Raw genomic sequence first — 22,016 nt, forward strand, 5'->3', positions numbered from 1 at the left:
AATTGACTTTTATCATTGATTGACCGTCACGTACACTGTAGTCACATACGTGTACGCATAAAAAAATGCACTCCTAAAGCGTACTTGATTTAAAGGTAAGCCGCGAAAACTAACACAAAAGTAATATTTTTAATATTAGTCGCTTTAGTTTGAATCATAGGACTTAAACGCACGCGCAAAAATATATCTACATTTATAGTATGAAATACATTTTGACTAGAACATGACTAGAAAGCGTCATAGAGTCGCTCAGAGTCGCTGCGATCGCAAACAGAGGAGGAGGAGGGTGCGGTGCGGGGGAGAATATTCTCTGGGGTCCCCCCCGCCCTCCGCATTGTCACCTGATTGCGCTGAGCCTCCTGTGCGTCGAGGAAGCAGTGAAAAGAAAACAAAATACAAGTGCAACAAGCAACCGTGACGACGATTTACTGGGTGGTAGCCGCTACACTGTCGTCGGGAGGCGAGCCCTCTACCAGTGAGGTGTCCGCAAACTCGGTGACGCCGACGTCGCGTTGAGCCCCGAGCGCCCAAGCCACGGGCAGCCCCAAATCGGCCATGTTTAGCTGGTCGACCGCTGCATTCGATAAACTGCTCGGTACGTACTCCTTCAAACCCCGTTCGAGCACCCCCAAAGTCTGCTTTCTCTCATCAGACGATGAGTCACCCCCGAACCCGCATTGCCCTCTTATCTACGAACCGCCTAAAAAATGGACTTACGAAGGCTGGTAATCGAACGTTACATCATTGCGTAGACGTATTGCACCCGTTCTGACGTGCCTGATTTGGATGTCTCGTCTTGTGTGTTTTGGGCTGGTTGATTGCCCTTTAGAGCGTCTGCGGGTGATTGCGACTAACAAACTTGGGTAAACAGCACGTCGTTTGTCTGAGAGCTGTGAGTCAGCGTCCTCTGATTGCTCGGTCGAAGCGGAACTACTCAAGCTTCGTCCATGGTAGTAACTTCGTTGATCCTGGTGGCGCTGGCAGACTAAAAGGCTCGGGGAAAAAGGAATGCACAGCCTTCAATGTGGTACATACGTAGTTTGACGTCGCACGGCTGGAGGGTTATCTGTTAGCTCTGCATAGATAAGCACATGCTGCTGGTTCATTCACCTACAGCCATAAACAATCTGTTTTGTAACAAAAACAGAAAAAAAAACACGTCCTCAGATCAATGAAGCAGAGTTTCTTGACAAAATGTTGTTTGTCAGGCCTTGTCCACAGCTGTTACATGCATCTAAGTGTTGTTGATAGCGACCTGGTGTGTTTTGGAAGTGGATATTCCTGGTTGATAAAGCTGCAGCTGATAGTGTACAAGGTCAGATCGCCAGCATTCATGTGAAGCAGTGACTACTCCCCCCCCCCCCCCCCCCCCCCCCCCCCCCCCAATTTCTTGCTTCCGAGGCTGTTTAGCCGAAGGTCGACCGAAGCGCGTTTTCTTTCTTCCTCTTTGTGAGTTGGGAGTTTCTGTTCATTGTTGCAGATCTGTGATGTAGGTGGAATGATGGAAGTGTGCGTAGATGCCCATCTCCGCCCTTCATCTGTTCTACATTTTTTTCTTAGTGGCATGCCTTATTCAATAAACCTTTTGCGAAGTTGCTTACGCACCAAGGAGAATGCCAGGAACGCAGGTACAGTCACTGGCCATTTGGGCTGGAATGCACGAATGTTGACAAGGCAGTACAGGCCATGCAAACCAGCAGGCAGCAAGCGAAGCATAAGCGACAGTGGCAGTGTTCTTATTTGGGGACACATGATAGATGCTATCATACACGCAGAAGAGGGCGGGAGGTATCATTCACAGGGGATGCGTTTACAAATTTGAGCAGCTGCCACCGAAGCTTCAGCCACTGCCCGTTAGACTGCATAGTCTTTTCTGTCTGGTTGCCGCTGACGCATTTCAGCTTTTGTCACCAAGGGTTGCACATCTGTTTGCCTTATTTGTATAAATTGTTCAAAATAAATAACCAAAACAAGGCATTGGCAAATGCATGTCCAAAGCAGGGACTCGGACCGAAAAATATGTTTTGGTTACCGTTTCCTGTTGATATCGGATTCATTCTTGTTTTCTATGGTTTTAATTTTTACGGTTTCGGTTACCAATTCCATGTTCCAAAAAACCATTTTTTTTTTTTTTTTTTTCGGTTTCTCCAATAATTTGTTTTATTAGAATGCTAGACAGACATTTTATGATAAACGGTTTAAAGTAGTCTCAGATATCCAACACCGTGAAGATTTGGTTGTGGGTATGTTGATTCCGCCTTGAAGTTAGTCTGCCTTCAACGAGCGATTTGTCTCTCAACTCTAGATGAACAATTTAGCAAGTGCAGTACAACCACTAGCCTGGGGTCTTTAACGCGCACTACGCAGTAATGATACACGGCCGCACGCCAATACGATGCTCATCCAAATCGAAACGGACATATGTGGGGATTGAACCCAAGATCCTTGGGTTCTGCAGCGCGAGCTTTCGCTTCACGTGCTCCGAGCTGGTGTGCGCTAGCCCACTTGGTCACCGATCCCCCTTGAAGCATGTCGGGTCTATACTGTTTGTCACCTAATATTTTGACATTAAACCTTTAACTGCCAGAAATCGGGTAAATTTGCCACATTTACCCTACTTTGGCATGACGAGTCTTGTCCTTCTTTCCGCTGCTTCAGGGCCCTAGCAGTTTGGGAGATGAGGATGCTGAAGGATCGTCATCCTCGCAAAAAAAACAAAGTTGTCTTAAAGGTACACTGACGGGGTATTTCTGCTTGCAAAGGTTTTTATTTGTACATGACACATGAAAACCCACATACCCAGAACACAATTTGCTGCTTGAAATTCATTTTCTTTCCGCCCGTAAACCGCCGATTGAGAACTGGCCGGTTTAAGTCTCGCTCACTCTCTTCTCTCTGGTCACGTGCCGTTGTCTTTGATTTAGACAGAATCACAAAAAATGTAAAAAGGAATATGATACCCATTTTTTGTGGCTTCTAAAAATACACAAATATGTCAATTGAAAAAAGAAAAAAAAAATTGCACAGCCACGTGTTTTTTGGCAACGCTCTCCTCTATATTTCTTCATCCTCCCCAGCCCCGTTTCTGTTTCAAGCAGTTGCATTTTTTTATTTACTTTATTAAAAATATATGTGACTCTAGCAAAATATCGATAGGGTAGTCTTTCAACACCACATTAAATTGCCTAGCAAAAAATTTTAACAAACTTGAGGGGGGGGAAGGGGGGGTGTCAGTGTCAAGGTAGGGCTGTAGGGCCTTGCTTTTGCTAATGGACAGAACCGATTACAATGAGTGTTTCCTGAAATGCATCTCTGACTGATGTGTCTACCATACCCTCATTCGTGATTCCTCGATTTCTGCCTGATGATGCCACACTCGTGTCATGCTCTTGCCTGCCAGAATCCTGGCAGTGTCACAACAGTGGGGGTGTATGTGGCAGACGCAGTAGGTGCTCCCCCAGCTTGACAATTCATAAAAGCTTCAGCAGGCAGGGGCAGTTTGCTAGTGAATGTGGGTATCTCCACCGTTGGCTAAAAACCCCACGAGGGGGATTTTTAGGTCACACGATCGGCTTCATGAGCACAAGTTACACGTAAAAAAATCTTGGCGTAAACTACCGTCTTCTACATTGTCAAGGCTATCGTAGCTTCTACAGATTTTCAGCTCAGCACTGCTGCGAGAGCGCGTGACTTCATCTCGCACCTCATTTGCACGTGCACTCGTGTGAAAGAAATGCCAAACGAAGCGACGTGCTCGAGGAAGTAGCTTTTACGGCATCGGAGCACCGTGGAAGCTGCGTCGGCCTTGACTAGGCAGTACAAAATAGTTGATGCCGAGACAGGCAAATGGATGCCGTAAATCGGTCCTTACTTCGATTATTTGGGTCCGCTTTTGCACTCACAAGAGAGTGAACAGGTTGAGATACGTGCGAGATGAACCGAATTTGTGTACTTTAGGATCGGCATGTAAAGTTATTTCTGGGAAAGTTGGCGTTAAGCGAGAATGAAAAGAAAACGACGGGCAAGTTTTGCGTCTGCCGAGGAGAATCGGCTGCAATGCTAGGTATTTCCTGCCCTCTGTCGCGTGACCAGAAAGTCCCCCTTGCAGGTATTTTAGCCACCGGGAGAGGTAGCCGCACACACCGGCAAACTTCTACGCTGCCCACAACTTCTATGACCAACCACGGGGATTTTAACGTTTGACAACGTGACACACCGCGTCGTGCGACGTAACTCGTTGCCACATTGGGACCTCTTTTGCTGAACACCGGCCGAAGACCTGTTCCAGGTGCCATTGTGATATGACCTAGGTTGTTTTTTTTTGCTGCGTGAAAAAGACTAATTGTTGGCGTTTTCGTTCCAGACAAAGCAACCAGTCACTTGCTTCTGGAACCTGACTGGCCTGCCATCCTGCAGATATGTGATTGCATCCGTCAAGGAGATGTCCAGTGAGTGTTTTATACACTTTTATTTGTTTCCAGGCGGTACATAAAAAATGTATTTCTGGGCATTGTGTTAATACAAACCTAATATGGACTGCACCCAACGAAATCCAACGTGTAAACAGTGACACTTATGAGTAGTACTCTTGTTTTTGTTAGAACTGTAAAAGAATGGCGGGTGATATCGTGAACATTAAAAATGTTAGGAAATGTTGCCGCCTTCGAGAAAGGCTGGAGAGGCGAGTTTACATTGTTATTGATTTGTTATCTTGTGATCGATTTTTTTTCTTTTAACACACTCAGATTGTGTGCCTAGTCCAATGTGACAACTAATACTTGCATGGTTGTGCTTTATTTTTTGCATATAAAACATGTGAAACGTGCTTGTTTTTTTGTTTTTCTTTTCACTCCTGTAACCACCCAGAACCAGGTGAACAGTATTGACAAATAAACAATAATGATAATCATGAGTAATCAAATTGGGACATTTTTTTACAATACTTTGACAGACATTTTGGTAGTAAAATCATATGAAGGACTAGTTAGTGATACATTACACAAAAAAAAAAAAAATTGGCACAAGAGATGCAGACAAGTAGAGGAACATACAGACAAGCGCTGACTCACAACTGGCATTTAGTGAAGAAAGTAAGAAAGGTAAAGCAGAAGTGCAAGGGTTTTTTTAGGCTTACATTTCTTTTATAAAACCCTGACTCATGAAGTTTGAGCATGATAAATGTACTACCTAAAGAACACCTTTGTGAGAAGTTTAATTGCTCTCAGTTAATTGGTTTATACAAATATTTTTATGGCCACATAGTGCTCAGCAGCACCCTGTACATAAAGAAAGCCGAAGTTTTGCATATGTGACAGAAATTTGCCAGCCGAGGCTGTGAGCTGCCACTTGTGTACACTGTGGGGAGGAGCTTAGCATCTTGCACATTCTCTGGCTCTGTTCAGGACTTGAAGCTGAACGTCGTACTCACCTTTCCAAATTTTTTCGCTACATCAAATTTTATTCTATCTTGCTCTCTTTACTGGCAGAGCATCCTCTAGTCCTATCTGACCTCATTCACTAGGTCTAGCCTTATACCTGGTTTTAATGGTGCTATCATTTTGTAAAACAGCTGCTGTAGCAGCTTGATCCTTTACCCTACGCTGGCAGTGTGACCTCCATAGCTGTCGGAACATACAATGTGCAGACAGTGTTGTCGTTGACCCTGATCTATCGTCATGTTTATTAAGGCTTAGAATTATATACATTGATACCCTGATGAGTCATAATAGTCCTGAGCGAGTAGAGTGGCGATAAGAGTTTGGGAAGGGCCAGGGTGTTTTTTCTTGTAAGGCATTGATCAGCAGCCGGGGCCTTGTTTTCTTAAGACATTTTGCTTTATTGCTTGAGTACCAAGGAGCGTACTGTAAGATAGTTACATGCACTCAATGTGCTGGCATCTGCAGCAGTAACAGTCCTAAAGCAAAACCTTAAAAAGCGTGACCTTTGCATGTACCTTTGTCAATGCATTCTTTCGACTAATTTACTTAGAATCTTTGGCACTGACAGGGCGAGTGCGTGCAGCACGTGTCCCTTGTAAAAGCTCTATTAGATATTGGAAGGTGGTAATATGACAGAGTCACTAAGTGTGCGTAGTGGAGGGACAAAACAGATTGCTTGTGCTCTGCTTTGCAGGCCTAAGTATGCAGTGAGCTCCATCAAGAAGCGACTGTACACCAGGAACCCCCACGTGACCCTGTTTGCACTGCAGGTGAGCAGTAGCCAAATCTCCTTTTAGACTGCGACACCTATCCAACTCAATGCCGACTTTTTTTTTTTTTTTTCCAGATATGACATTTTAAGGCGAGACACTGGTTCTAAAATTGACTATTTTATTTTGGCAGCTATTCTAATGAAAATCACTCTGTATATGGGCTTCTTGTTCCTCAATTTAAATATGAAGTCAGTTTTAAAATATCTCAAGTTATAAAAAAATAGCGTTGCCTAATTTCGTAATTTCTTACGAATCGTTAAGGCCATTTCCAACAAAATATATTTTTTTTTATTAATGTAGATGCATAGCTAAAGGTCTGCCATGCATTATAAAGCTATTTAAATTTTCACAAAATGACAATATTATATAAAAATTGGCTAATTAGCCAATTATGACATTAATAAGGTCACATTATTTATCATTTTTTTTTTTTGGAACTCTAGATTGTAAAAAAATAGCTTTACTCCGTTGTCCAGTCCTTTCTGAATAAAACTGTACCAAAGTTTCCAGAATGCTACGATAAAAACCTCATGAAAACCCCCGTAAGGCTAAGCATGTTGACAAAAAACACGAAGAATAGAAAATCGAAGTTAAAGTTTTGACACTGAACATAGAAAATTGTGTGAAGAATGATAAACAATAATTGCCATCAAGGTGTAGTGTAAGATTTCCTGAACAACTTGACATAAAAAATTAAGTAATCCATTTATGGGAACATTAGAAAAGAAAATATGAAAAAAGTAAAGAATTAGTGAAATGTTGATAAAGTCACACTGGATTATCCAAAAATATTTTTTGTTTATTGGTATGTCTGTAATTTTTTGCATAGGCACGCAGTTTACTATGCTGATTCCATAACTGTAATTAGATTTCAGATATTTCTTCTTTGTCAAAAGTTATCAACAATATAAAATATTAATTAGCTAATTTGAGCATGGGTTTAAAAAAAACCTTATTAAAATTTTAATGCAAAAAAAGGTATCACTTTCTTCCTAAAGAAATGCCATACAAGCTAAAGCTATTTTTATTTCTTTAGCACAATATAATCATGTAAAAAAATTAAAGTGAACAGCAGTCATATAATAGAGGCTATAAGAATGTCTAATAATGAAATGCCAGTTCTATATACCTAAATATCACAATAAAAGTAGCTTTAGCTTGCTGTCCAGTTCATTCCAAAGAAAATTTTAGAGTTTATGAAAATCGGTTGAGCGCAAGTGAATCGAAAGAGGGGAGACTTTGGGCCAGCGCCACGCGGGAGGGAACTCCAATTTTCCTCTGTCCCACCTGTCCCCAGCTATGTCAGTTAGTTGTATGTCATCCAATTCTTCCTAGATAATTTCCACCAGTCTTCCAATTTCGTCTTTGTTATTAAAATGCACTTATCATCCATTCTTCCATTCTCGTCTGCAAACCCCAGCGGTCCGGCTAAATCTGTCGCCCCCTCCGGGAGGGCTGGGGCAAGCCCCGTGCACCTCAACACCAGATATTCGCGACTCCAGCAAAACAGACGCCACCAAGCGGGAAAACCGGGAACCAGCCGGTCCAGGTCGCTCTGCGCCCCTCCGCATCTCTGGTAGCTTTCGCGGACACGTGTTGTCGGCGCGATGGCGAACAGTGTAATTTCACGAAGGTCCGAGAATTTCTTAAGTTTGCCTGAGTGTTCATTAGTGTGGCGAAGCCTCAGTAGATTGTTTCCTTCCATCAAGTTTTTCGATTTCTTGGATGGGGAGGAATCCCGGAAAAACGTTTTGATTTCTTGTCTGTCTCGAATCACATTCAAAGTGACGACTACTTGGTAACTGATAAGGGGTTTCTTTATAAGGATGTAGAACAGTGGGAGGACGACAGACGAGGCATTTCACTGGAGGGCACACCAATGCTGCAGTCAAGTGAATGGGAAGGTTCGATAGCTGCTTTTCTTGAGTTTGTTTGTGTTCGATTAGCTTTAGGTTTGAGCCACCCACGCCGGTCGGTGCTTTGGCTATTTGTCTTGGCTGCTTTTCGCCGAAAAATCCTCTGGATCACTCTGAAGGAGTTGGGTTGGTTTCGCAATTACTTGATTCAGGAAACCCTGCTCGCTGCACATGATGAATGAAGGAAATTATCTGTTTCCAAAAAGTGGGGGACGTGTCTCGCAACGTTAGAAGCTGTCACGGCATTATGATCTATCGCGCCTCCAATATTTATATTATACCCCCGTCGAATTAAGCCAACAGCAATATACGTCTACATTGCTTAGGTTGACCGGCCACAAGAATACTCATTTTTTTTCGTTGAGGATTCGAAGTCATGTTCAATGCAGAGAGGTTCTGCGTGAATCTCCAATGCAGACTCTCTTCAGTTTGTCCGCATTCGTCTCCGTGCTACCGGCTAGAACCATTTGGCTAAGTTTAACTTAGTATCTCTCTGTCTGTCAAATATACTTTTATTCAGCAGTTCACCTAATAGCTAGTTGACTAAGCTCATATATCAAACCAAAGAATATACTAATATCGCTTTAGTGGGACATAGTACGTAATATAATACATAACCCGCTCGTCAAAATGACTTCTCGATTGCTACTAAAACCTGAATTGAAATACGAGTATCAGCTGCTTAGTGGGGTGCCGGCGGGTTAACATGCTCCTTGGCTCAAGAAGCGCTTGCTTAATTTTCGTAATTTTCCTGCAGCCTGTGTTGTTGACCGAGCAGACGACTGAAGCTGTTAAACGCGGATACGAACAAAAGCTCGATTTCGCGGACAGATAAGTCTCGTGGTCGAGGCATGCGAGTTGGCTGAAAATTACTGTCGGTGGGAGAATTCTGCAGTCATTGCCGCTTTCCTTAGATGATCAAAACTGATTAGCACATTGCCGTTTCTCTAGAGCCCATAGTTTCGGTTTCGAACGAAATCTCCGAAATGAAAGTTTGACATGAAAAGAACGAAAAGCACACTTGGAAAACAAAACTATGCTCTGCAAGTTTATATGCACCGGCTACACTTAACCGTCTCAGTTCAAATACCTATAAAATTGGGCATTAAACAAAAGAAAATCTGTTAAACTGAACGCGCCACCTGTTCAGGCGGCCCGGCCGAGCCGACGCGACCTGGACTCAGCCGCCATGTTTGATTGGTGGTGGCGCCCCCTATAGGTCGCTGGAGTCGCGAATTCTATACACGTTTGCAATTGCGGTCTCAGGGCGCCGCCATCTTGCCCAGTGGGGTGCGCTTGGGCGCGGCCATAATCCGATTATGACACCTTAGCAAGGCTTCGTAATCGGATCAGGATGCGTCCAAGCGCACCTCAGCGAGCAAGTTGGCAGCGCCCTGAAGCCAGACTTGCAAACGGGTATTGTCTCGTCTTCCCCTTGGCATACGGCACAGCACGTATCCATTTCCTCATACTTCTTCCTATATGTCCTAGTCCTGAATACTCTTGTTCTAGCGTCAAATAACAACGAGCTCCCCCGTAAATTATCGTACCAATATTCCTTCCTTATTTTCTGTTTTCGTCCCCTATACATAGTTATAGCTGATTTTCCCTGCATTCATTCCTCCCATATCTTTCTCTCGGCTTCTTTTACTTCTTTTTTTCACTGAGGTAGGCTGCTCTGCACCAGCACTTGACTGTTGGTAGTTGAATTTCAATTATCACTGACAACAATTTTGTTGCCAGTAAGCAAAAATGATGACCTCATGACTCTAACTTGCCAGAGAAACCAAGTTATTTACGATGCACAAACGCAAGTTCTAGAACATTTAAGACCGCCAGAAAAAATGCTAATGTGAAACCGCTAGAAAAAAAAACACCTCCCTCCTAACGGCCATTTCTCCCGCTAGACAACCCGGAAAATTGCTAAATTCAGCAGAAAAACCGCTAAATAAGCAACACTGGGGAGAGGTGTCATTTCGTTGTGTGCTGTTTCTGGCTATGGGACATCTCTTTCAAAGCGAAAAAACTCTGGGCTGTTTTAGGGGCGAAGCTCCTTAGGGGCTACCATGTCCGTATGTCCGTCTGCCGTCGGGTGCACGCGCTCCTGCTCGTGAGCACACATGCTAACGAGCACATGAGCACGTACTCTTGTGCTCGTATAGGGAAAAAACAAACAACCGCATCTCCACGTGGTGAATGATGTCGATTGGGGCGAAGTTCTGGTGGTGCTTGTCTGCGTGGACGGTGAGCCGCAGCATGCCGAGCTTTTCGTTCGTTTTCATCCATGTCAGAAAGAGAATGTGTGGTATGGAACATGGTTACATATGCATTTGAGCATTTGATTGCAGCTTGACATGGATGAAAACGAACGAAAGGCTCGGCATGCTGTGGCTCAGCGTCTACGCAGACAAGCACCACCAGAACTTCGCCCCAATCGACATCATTCACCACGTGGAGATGCGGTTGTTTTTTCTTTTTTGTTTATTTTTTAATTCTTTTTTTTTAGAATTGAGCCTAACTGGGGCAGGGTCATAATTTCACGTGAAGCTTTTTTATGACGAGTTGGTGAAAACAGGCATATTCGGACTTTGCTTTTAGCAACGTTTGGGGATATTCACAGGGACTCACAAGCTGCCGCATAATTAATCAGTTTTCAGGAAACTTTGCTCTAATGCGGCCTTTCTGTCAGAAGAGTTTAACCCAAAATGCATCTGGGTAGTTTATTTTTGCCTTTTTTTTTGCATGTTTTACTAAACTGCATACTGGACATTTGGTTCATATTTTTTATTAATTTTATTTAGCTATCAATGTTGGCTGTTCCTGGTGCCACCAATTCAAAGAAACATAACACAGGTGGTTGCATAGCGGCTGCATGCTCCCGTTGAGATGAGCACCTTGCATTACCCAAGCTGAGCTCCCGTAGTGCGACACAACTGGATTCGGTTTCTTGTCAGTGGATAAATAGCTGGCCCCTTGTGATTGGACGATCCCTGGTGCCACTTTGTTGTGTGTACGACAAGCTTTCAAAGTACAAAAGCTTGCGATCATCTTCATAAGGCAAGGCCAAAGTGTCGGCCGGAAACGTCATCCCGCAGTCCCGTCGATATAAATTATCATCAAGGACTGTGCATCACGAGGGTCAACTTGCGAAGCGGTGGTCTGTTTCTCGTCGAGCTCCACGAAACGATGGCAGTTACGTTACCTGTGGTGTTTTAATAAAAAAAAAAAAAAAAAAAGGCACATTAAAAAAAAAACGTTTTTCAGTTTCTCATCACTGCTGTCTCTTGTGTTCCAATGAGAGCAGTGTTAGCTTTGCCAATTATTGCCAGCAGCCCTTCCTCCTTCGGCGCAGGGAAAAGAATGTTGCCAAGTTGCTCCCGACAAAGATGCAGCTGGTTGTTCTGTTGTCACGCTAAAATATGAATACGTACACCAAGTGTCACGACAGCAGGGGTTTCTCGAGCTTTCGAATCTCGAGGACCGCCCACTTCTCTCGAACGGCAGCAGAGGAACCCCTTCCGGTCCTGGCAGTGATGCAGGAGAGCTCGTTAAATATCGCCTAACGTGGAGGTGTTTGGCACACATGCATCGATGGATGGCTCAGGTTTCCCGACACGGCATGTGAGCGGGCAGAACGCCACCCAGGGCAGCACGTTTGGTTCATGCAATTGTATGCTTTGAACACTTGTGCAGACAGTTTTTATGTAACCATTGTGACAGGACCATCCCACGAGGAAGAGACGCACTTCGGACGGCGTCTGCAAATGGTCTGTTGTGCTATGTGTTAGCAGTGGTACCCTGGATCTGGGTTTCTAGGAACGCAGTCTGAGAACCGATGCGCCATAGGCACTAGTGCTCTCGTGCATCGTCGTTTAGAGGCCCATACTTTACTGCTCGCAGCTTCTCGTAGTACGGCTTGGTGCATGCAATTTTGTGTGAGCTGCTGCGAATCGTGTTCTTGTAGGAAGCGGGGAACTGAGAATTCTCTTGGTGTCCGCAGGTGCTGGAGTCTTGCGTGAAGAACTGCGGCACCCTGGTTCACAATGAAGTGGCCACGAAGCCCTTCATGGAGGAGCTGAGAGACTTGGTAAAGGTAGGCGACGGGATGCCAACCAATAGGAGAACCGCTCTCCAGGCAGCGTCTCGTCACGTGTCCCTGGCAAGAATGCTTCTTGCACTCGCAAATCGAGATGAGAAATCGATTTCGAGTTGACTGTTGTGACTTGAAAACCGCTAGAAAAAAAACTTTGCTCCCCAAACGGCCATTTCTCCCGCTAGACAACCCGGAAAACTGCTAAATTTGCGCCTAACATTCCAGTCCTGGCGGTGATGCAGGAGAGCTCGCTAAATATCTTGGTTCGTGCAAAGCTACGAGGTTAAAATTCAGTTTGCAATAAAGTGAACACAGTGATAAACAGTGCCCAAGAGACAGACGCAGTGGAAGAAAACCGGCAGGACAAGTGGTTATTTGCAGATATAGAACACAAAAGAGAGGAAGAAAGATTATAAAAATTTAAGGGCGACATGTCCATGACACAAGAAGCACATAACACAGAACGCAGATGAAAGGAAGCAAGATGACGGAAAAATCAAAAGGGAGATGTCCATGTCACAAGAGGCGCATGGCGCCCGCAAAACAGCCAAGTGCAAGCACTATTTTGTATATGTTTAAATTTAAAACCTTTTCGGATAATTGTGCCGATAGTTAACTCGCATAGCGTTTCCCCAACCTAATATAATAGAGGCTTCATAGATCTCCCTCGTGATGTGTCCCTATATCTACCAATAATAGTTGTATTAGCCAGGGTTGGCTTGCAGGAACACACTTGGCAGCGTAAGGGCAAGTGATCCCCGACTGTGGGCTGGAGGGATAGGTTATGTTTATGAAGCCTGTCATTAATAAGGCTCCCTGTTTGCCCTACATACCGTAGTACCCTGAACGCACACCCACTCAAATTTGTGCCCACCCCCTCTTTTATGTCAAAGTATACATCTGAAAAAGAAAAAAAAATCCCAATCTATCACCCATCCTCCAAAAATAACAATTCACAAGAACTGGGGACGCCTGCGTAGACTTTTCTTTTTAAAAGTCCCCGGAGGCACGCATGTAAGCACCAAACAAAAAAGCTACACAAGAGCCTGCTCTTGTGATTGACAATCCACCCGACTTGGCTCGACACCGAAGTATTTGCAGACCAAATCGTCAGCTTTCCCGCTTCCCCAGCATTGCTCTTTCTCGCCTCCTCCGCCAGCTTCCTCACTCGCTCGTTGCACCGGTTAAATGTTTCTCCTTTCTGGCCACTTCTTTTGTTTTTTTACCCTATTTATTTTTGAACTTACAGATCAGCAAGGAACCTAACGGAGGGAACATGGTGGCTTTAGAAACATGCTTTCATGGAACAAGCATTCTCGCCATATGCCAATCGGCAGTGTTCGTTGCATGTATGCAAGCAACGGGTGTAGCGACGGCAAAACATCCTTTCGAAAAGGCGGGTTGGGGAATCTTTGAGATTCGCCCACCCGCCTTTCTTTTCTGATTATTTTCCGCGAAAAGGTGTGCGTCCTTTTGGGATATTACGGTCTGTCCTTCAACACGGAAGGGGGATCCTGTTCACCACACCCGATGAGCTTCTCTGCGAACAGGGCCTTCACACCCTCCTTTTGGTCTTCTCTTGCCGTGTGCAGGCAAATACGAACGAAGCAGTGCGTGACAAGGTGTTGGAGCTGGTCCAGGCCTGGGCCCACGCGTTCCGCAACGACCCCAACTACAGGGCGGTGCAGGACACCCTGAACCTCATGAAAGTGGAGGGTGAGTGGAGGGCACCCACCATTCCCGAAAGTGGACCAGCCGCCGAAGGTCCCAACGCCCAAAGCAACAAATGCGCTTGCGGCGGCCGTTTCGCCCGCACACGTGTCTGCCGCTTCGGGCTTATCCTTGTTTTTTATTTATTTTATTTATTCGGATATACCTACATTGCCTTGAGGGCATTCTTGTAGGGAAGCTACATGAAGTGAATAGACGTTATACAAAAAATAAACAGTATACGGCCAAAAAAAGTATCACAGTAGATTGAAAGGCTTATTCACACACTTGCGTTTGTTTGCTTGTGACCGATATCTCATGATCTCTTGCGGCGAGCCTGCATCATCTATAATGTGGCCTTTGAACTGCATTTCGCTGGAGTGAAGGTTTTGCGAGATCAAGTGTAAATACCGTCCGAGATATGGTCATTTGTAACATTGTTAAAAGATTTTCGAGCCAATAAAAAGGAATGATGCACTGAAAAAATAGAAAATATACAAAAATGTTATGTATTCCACGGCTACCCGGTGGGTGGCAACAGTGTTTTTAAGAGGTTTCAAGGCACATGGTCATAAGCGATTGCAGGTGTGTGGACCAGCATCCTGTAAAACTGGAAAGAACACGGGTGAATTTACAACTTCACGATCAAGGTGATTCTATCCACGTACGGTGAAGGGAAGCAATGCAAGAACGACGTCGACAAGGTTGAAAGGTGTCTACAGCCCCCTGGTCATAAAAATGAACTTTCGTCGGGGGCAGAGAACAGACCGACAGAGGCGTTGCACAGATTGAAAATTTGCAGATTTGAAAGGCATTGTAATGCGACGTCTCAAGAAATAGAAATTCTGCTAGATGATGCCCAACAAACGATGTGATGTATGCTTAGTAAAGGGTGTTCAACAACCAAACGTCGGCGGGTAAAGACGTCAGACTATGCTCAGCTAATGTAGCTTGAGAGATTAGGTCAGCAGGCATTGTTAAAGGGACCATGAAAGCAATTTAATTTTTTTTTTAAAAAGAAGGTGTTTTCGAAAGCATTGGGGTCCTGGCATGCCACACAATTTTTTCTAAAACGTTGTGACTCTTATTTCTGTACCTGCAAATAAATTTGTGAAACCGAAACGAACATTCAGATTTCTTTCCTTTTTCGCCTCTGGAAAGAGAAGTGACGTCAGGGAGCACTGTCGGCATCGGTAGGATTTAGTACACACTCAGCGTGGTTCCCGTGGTTCGCTCTAGTGCACGGCGGTCTGTGAAGAAAACCTGGAAGAAATGGACGACAACGCCGCGCTCGCAACGAGTTCGAGCTCCCGTTCAGGGACCTCACGCCGACTGAACGGGAGATGCTGCTAAGGATGCAGAACTCTAGATTGGCGACCGATGCAGCAATGCTGCGCATTGCTGCATCGGTCGGCAGTTTATGCAAACTAACGTCGCCCGATCGACCGCACGTCTTTAGCCGACCTTTCGCGCAACCTACTACTGCACATAAACGCGGCATGATTGGTGAGACACCAGTTCGCAAAGCGAACACGAGACGACGCACGAAACGAAAACCAAAAGTCCGCCACCCCCGGCGCTCGTACCTCATTTCCTTTTTTTTGTCCATGGTTCCTCGATGCTTGTTACGCGCCCGAGGTAGCAGTGTGGGATGCGTTAAACTGTTAAACCAGTGACAAACGGAGGGATCGCTTCAGATTATGCTTTTATACACGGTATGAAACCTATTAGTTCCCAACTACAACTTCAAAATATTATCCAACGTTCAAATAAACTTTTTTCATCACAGCTCACCACCGAAATCGAAACCAAGAGCACGTCAATCATTTGAACCAATCGCCAGACGAGGAGCCCGTTGTCGTCACGCTTCGGCGCACTTTAGTTCACCTTTCTGCTGCCGCCGCCTCGGTGGGGTCTCAGGCATCGTTCCCGGCGCTATTATTACCGCGCCTGTTTGCTCGATTGGTGCGGCACTCAAACTTTTGTTCGGGCTAGAACTTGGTCAACAGTGTCCGAGACATGCCTGACATTCATTTCAATCGTTGAATAAAACTTCGAAACTGCCTTCATGGTCCCTTTAAGCTGATCTCTGGAACTGTCAGTTGAGAGCCCTTGGCAGAGGGGGGCAATGGTAGTACAGTATAACCTCGTTACAACAGGTCTGGTTTCAGCAGACATTCGGTTATAACATACCGATTTGTGAAGTTTGATTCGGTCTTTCTAACTATGGTATTGAGCATACTTTGCTTCCTACAGGCCCTGTTAAAACATACATTTGGATGTAATGGACTATATTAGGAAGTTTGAAAGTATAGGGTTCGATCGAGAAAGGTGAGCCCGGCATTGGAGAAAGCTGAGACTTCGTGAGAATGTGATGCTAGCGGTGGCAATAAAATGTGCAAGTTTGAGCACATGACGTTGCCTAAATTGAAATATACAAAAAAAAAATTTTTTTGATGAGCTGACATCTACTTAAGCTTACTGCAATATCCCAAAAATGCCCCACCCCCGAAAATAACCCACCCCCATTTTTGGTTTGATTTGCTATTTTCTTTTGGACACCGAAAGATAAGCCCACTCCTAATAATCATAATGTTTGAATCAATGATGACCTTGGCATAAATGCAGCTAGTTAGCTATGGCATGATATTAAGCTGATTGTGAAGTACAGTCATCTTTGCTTCATTTCCCCTCGAACAAAGTGGTCGCTTCTGCGGTATTTTACTGTACGTGGACTTCGGCTCGCAGAGAAATTTGATTTTTTTTTTAGTACCTTTGATCCAGGTAACGTCGTGTGCTCAAACTTTCCCATTTTATCACCACCGCTGACGTCACATTCTGGTGAACTTACAGCTTTCTGCGAAGCATGTTTTGTTTATGCAGGCTAAAAAGCCGGGTTCACCTTTTTCGACCGGACCCCGTAGTGTACCATTTCATTATAGCGGACCTTTTGACAGCAGTCATTTTTCTCACATAGCTCGACTTTGATTCTTTTCTAATATCCATTCACACTTCACCAGCCTCGCTGGTTAGAGCAGACTTTAGTCATCATACATGTCAAAGTCTGTAGTAAGAGTATCTGCATTCCGCATATAGTTTTTTCACAACAGACGAAAATCTTCATCGCTATCAAAGTCTGGTATAATGAGTTTATACTTAGTAATGCCCTGCAGGCTATGTTTTTGGTGACAGCGAGTAGATGAAGATCGGACAAATGCCAGCAGACGAGTCCGTCTTAGTAGATGAAGGCAGAGAATGATGCCCAGCAAGTCGCCTTTAGCACGTGTTACTTGACTTGCAATGCTTTGTAGAAAAGAGGAGTTGACTCTGCCATGTCGATTGTGCGCAGAGGCAATATTCTTTGAATAGGACATTGTTGAACTTTTTTTACGTCTCTTTTAGGACACAAATTCCCGCAACTTAAAGAAAGCGACGCCATGTTCTCGGCAGACCAGGCACCCGACTGGGCAGACGGCGAGTGCTGCCATCGCTGTCGGGTCCAGTTCACCCTCGTGCAGCGAAAGGTGAGCATTTAATTTACAAATAAGAACCAGCAAGGTGTTGGAAAGGCGTCGCATAGCAGCTATCGACGGTGCGATTTGTTACATTGGCAGCATGCATTAGAAGTTGAGCCTCGCAGGTTACAAGGGTGTGATCATCACAGGGTCTGGCCAGTGTAAGTCGACCCTCACAAGGTTTTCACCTGCAGAGGGTGATATTCACGAGATTGCGATCTTCATGAAGTTGCCCATACGAGGTTGTGGTCATAATAAAACCGTAAGCCTCACAGGTTATGAGGTTGACACTGACGAAATCATGATCAGCATAAGGTGACCTTCACAAGGCCGTGACCCTCATAAAGCCATGGGCTTTACAGGTTGTGAGGTTGTGACCATCACAACGTGGCATTCAGCATAACGTGACCCCCACAAGGTTGTGGCTCTCATAAGGCCATGAGCCTTACATGTTATAATGTTTAGTCCATTACGAGATTGTGATCAGCATAAGGTAGCTCTCACAAGGTTGTGACCATCTTAAAGTCATGAGAAACAAAGATGCACTCTATGAGGCTGCAACTTTCAGATGTTGCATTTCACATGTTGTGTGTCTTGCACATTGTTACTGTAAGAGAGGACGACTTCCACAAGTGTGATAATAAGTGTTTGCTTTTGTCTTGTTTCCCGTTGCAGCACCACTGCAGGAATTGCGGGCAGATCTTCTGCCAGAAATGCTCATCTCAGATGGCACCCATTCCCCGCTTCGGCATTGAGAAGGAAGTGCGTGTCTGTGAAGCCTGCTACGAGAAGCTCTCAGCAGCGTGAGTTTTGCGGATCCTTTTCTTTAGTGGCATTTTAATTGTGCACTTCAGCCAACCCCACTTCATAAGCGGTGATAGAGTGCAGGCGAGCTGGTAATGAATCAACATCTTGTAGGCCCTGAGATGTGGAACAATAAAAAAATCAACGAAGACAACAAAACCTCAAACGCAGCTAAATTTATTGATTTGAGTACCCCAATAAATAGTCTTCCAAATACATGGAAAAAGAGAAAGAAGGAACTCGAACGCATAAACAAGACAATCAACGAGTTCTACCCAAACAGCTTAAGCCACTCCCTGGCTCCACACTTTTGGAAAAGGAGCCGCCACCCGAACAACAACAACCCCAAGGTCCAACACACAAGGCGACCTCCAAACCACTAAAGCCTAAGCTCAATTTCCCACTTCCAAGCAACCACTTTTCATTTTCCTCCCCCCCCCCCCGCCAAAGTCTACAAGCCCCCCTCACACAAGCAAGAATTCTTTCATCCGATCACTGATAACCAAAGACGGCTCGCTTACACGATTCCCCCGCTCACGGACGCACAAGGTCTCCTTAATCAGCCTTCTAAACAAATCTTTTCCATTACGCAGAACGGAAGTTTCATCCCAAAGAGGGGAACAAAAATTACACGAACCAACGTGATTTGCCAATTCAGAACTCTGCACCTTATTCTTTACACTTCTTTTGCGTTCCGTAAGACAGTCAGTGATTGCATGAAAGAGTTTTTGCTTGTGTGATGGGGGCTTGTAAACTTGAGGGGGGGGGGAACGGGAAGCGGTTGCTTGGAAGTAGGAAATTGAACTTAGGCTTTAGCGGTTTGGGAGGTCACCTTGTGTGTTGGACCTTGGGGTTGTTGTTGTTCGGGTGGCGGTTCCTTTTCCAATAGTGTGGAACCGAGGAGTGGCTTATGCTGTCTGGGTAGAACTCGTTGATCGTCTTGTTTATGCGTTTGAGTTCCTTCTTTCTCTTTTTCCATGTATTTGGAAGTCTATTTATTGGGGTGCTCAAATCAATAAATTTCAGCTGCGTTGGAGATTTTGTTATCTTCGTCCATTTTTTTTATTGTTCCCTATCTCAGGGTCTACGAGGTGTCGACTCACTTTATACATTTATTTATTTATTACGGTAGCCCCCAACGTTACTAAAACGCTCAGTTGGGAAACTCACCTTTGAAACCCGGACTGCTCGCGTTCACCAAGACCAAACAAAATATGATAACAGCGCCGCTTTTCAGCAACGAGTCAAAACATAAAAGTTCATTTATATTGCTACTGCGAAATGGCACTACGAGATGGCACCACCGACCCTTGCATGACTCAACTTCAACCGATACGTGCAGACTTGCAGTTCCTGGAGTAACCGCTGCGCGAGAAATGGCGGCATTGCAATCGCCTTTAGTTTGGTTCTCGAGTATGGATCGAGGCCACTTTTTCGAAGCAGGCTCTTTGGCACTATCCCAACTGATCTGTTGTAGTAACGTTGGCAGCCCCTCACTGCCTGTAAGAATTATTTTAGGGGGAGGGCCTACAACACCACATGAAGCAGACGAAGTACTAGAATGTCCATCTTGTAAAAGTACTCCTCGCAAACCTTACTGATGCAAGTTTGTCCCCGTCGCATTTGCTCTAGTGATGGACGCACTGGTAATGAACAAACCAAGTGCATCCGCTTTTGCCTAGAGGCGCGGATAGCGAACCATTGCGGTTGACCGAGAGAGGGTTTCTGTCCCAGCGACTTCTAGGACAGAAAAAACAATTACGTGCGAAAATGTTCCCCGTAAAGATCATATTTCTCCAAGAACGAGGAGACACCTATTAAGTTTATAAACTGTACATTATAACTCGAGTAAATACTACGCTACTTCTAGCATGCTGTATTGCTACAAGAACCACGCTTGGCATGAGGGGCGTGCATATTGAGGCATTTTAGCATGTATTGAAATACAACGTCGCGCAATCATGTCATGTCCTTGAAAGATGGCAGTACTAGTTCATCTCCCGTTCCTCAGCCTTCTTGTTATTTTGTTGCTCTTCTTGTTGCTCTTGTGGGATTACTGGGCCAACATTCTTACTGTTCCACTTCAGCTTGGTTGAGGAAGCAGGAATGTTGCACAATCTGATAGGAGGAGCTCTGAAAGAAACCTCCTGGGAAAACTCAGAATGGCAGCCAAAGTTTGGCCGATGTACAGTGCTCAGCAAACTTATCTGGAACACATGCTAAGCCTACTCTTGGCTTGTTCTATTTTATTTTTTTCAATGCGTGCGTGCATAGCTGGCGCTTGCCTCAAGCTATTTCTTTTTGTGTCCCACTATGTCCGTAGCATACCTTCAGTTCACATAAATATGTGCAGTTCTCTCATATTTTATCTTTTTTGTGCGTTCAATATTCCACAAGTGATCCGTATAAGTTTGACGAGCACTGTACCTAGCCCAACGCAGCAGGTCGGTGGCCTGACGTCTAGCCGACGTTTCACCAAGATAATCAATGCAAAAGACACCAAGTATATTGGCTAAGCATTACTGTCATTATAAGATTTTGGGGTATGCCTTCTTTAGTTTGGATGGATGTTTCTTTTACGGTGGTAGCTGGCTACGAGGTCTTCTCCCTACAGGAAATGATGTCCGTTGTTGTCGGTGACGTAGCTGGTATAGTAGGGTGTCCTTTGTCGACATTGCCCAATCCTTAAAAGGGCATGGCCGACCGCCTGCGGGAATCGAACCTGGGTCCGCTGTGTACAAAGTGGAGCCATTACCACAGGGCTGCGCCACAGCGTTAACAATCCGCTTTATACTTAGAATTTTTCTGCTACCCCACGCCCACTGCACAAGCTCTCTGGAAAAAAAATAAATAACCGACAGCAAAATGCCGTTGTGGCGCTGTCAGTGCCAAGAGCTCGTGCCAGGAAACACACTTTCACGTGCTCCGGAGCACGAGAGAAACAGAAACGTTTGGAACAAAATGGTCAGATGTCTATTTTTGTTTCTAACACTTTTGTTCACATGCTCCACGGTGCGCGAACGCGACGCCGATGACCAATGACTTTGCCGCGACTTCTCAGAACTGTTGCCGTGACTCTACCTCGGGGTAATACAGGACGGCTCAATTTTCTGTGTTCTTATCGTAGTACAAGCTCCGAAGAGGATGTGTGCAATAATGGAGCTTTGTTCGGACGCAGGGCAGCCAAGGCTGCGCCGGCAAAGGCGGCACAGAAGGGGAGCGGATCTGAGCACTCTTCGCCAAGCCAAACGTCATCGTCTGCCGTGAGAACTTTTTCGATTTTCATTCATTCCCTTCCTGTTCAAATAGCCGAAAGACTCGCAGCTAAATGACAAACTTTGAAATTCGAGCCGTGTAACGAAAAGCATGTTGTTTCGAGCACTTGCAAGTATGTATCTGCAAGAGTGGCCGAGGCAGTAGCTGGCTGTCGGTTAAAAACTCGTCTGTCACAAAGTCGTGTGGCAGGGACTCTCAATCTGTAACTAGGAGGTCAAGTTACAGTTATGAGCGAGTTGGGATGAACATATTCCCAAGCTTCGTGGGAAATTATGGTAATGTGAGGTTTGTTGGAAATTGTGATGTTACTCTTTTGTTTCGTGATGTCAGTATGAAAAGAGGAAAGTATGCCTCTATCGAGGCATATTCTATCAAAGTGCTAGAGCAGATCTAATAAGATGTCACAAATGATGGTCCTAAAGTTCAGTTTACTATAGCTCATTATGTGACCCGACTACTTATGAGACTTAAAAGCACTCACTTAGAAACGG

General features: G+C 44.9%; 1 protein-coding gene across 2 annotated transcripts in view; it reads left to right on the forward strand.

The window, feature by feature from the left end:
• Positions 1-266: 266 nt before the first annotated feature.
• Positions 267-22,016, forward strand: part of LOC8028067 (hepatocyte growth factor-regulated tyrosine kinase substrate) — a 38,406-nt gene continuing 16,656 nt past the window's right edge. Inside the window, exons 1-8 of one of the 2 annotated variants that reach the window (XM_029968261.3) lie at positions 267-595; positions 4,364-4,448; positions 6,133-6,208; positions 12,128-12,220; positions 13,813-13,936; positions 17,333-17,454; positions 18,121-18,248; positions 21,428-21,512. In XM_029968261.3, coding sequence (XP_029824121.2) covers positions 556-595; positions 4,364-4,448; positions 6,133-6,208; positions 12,128-12,220; positions 13,813-13,936; positions 17,333-17,454; positions 18,121-18,248; positions 21,428-21,512 — 753 coding nt within the window. In that variant the 5' untranslated portion in view covers positions 267-555. The remainder of the gene's footprint in view (positions 596-4,363; positions 4,449-6,132; positions 6,209-12,127; positions 12,221-13,812; positions 13,937-17,332; positions 17,455-18,120; positions 18,249-21,427; positions 21,513-22,016) is intronic. The other variant, XM_040219559.3, reaches the window with a different exon arrangement.

This window comes from Ixodes scapularis, unplaced genomic scaffold (assembly GCF_016920785.2).
Source record: "Ixodes scapularis isolate PalLabHiFi unplaced genomic scaffold, ASM1692078v2 PGA_scaffold6__148_contigs__length_123643588, whole genome shotgun sequence".
Lineage (NCBI taxonomy): Eukaryota > Metazoa > Arthropoda > Arachnida > Ixodida > Ixodidae > Ixodes > Ixodes scapularis.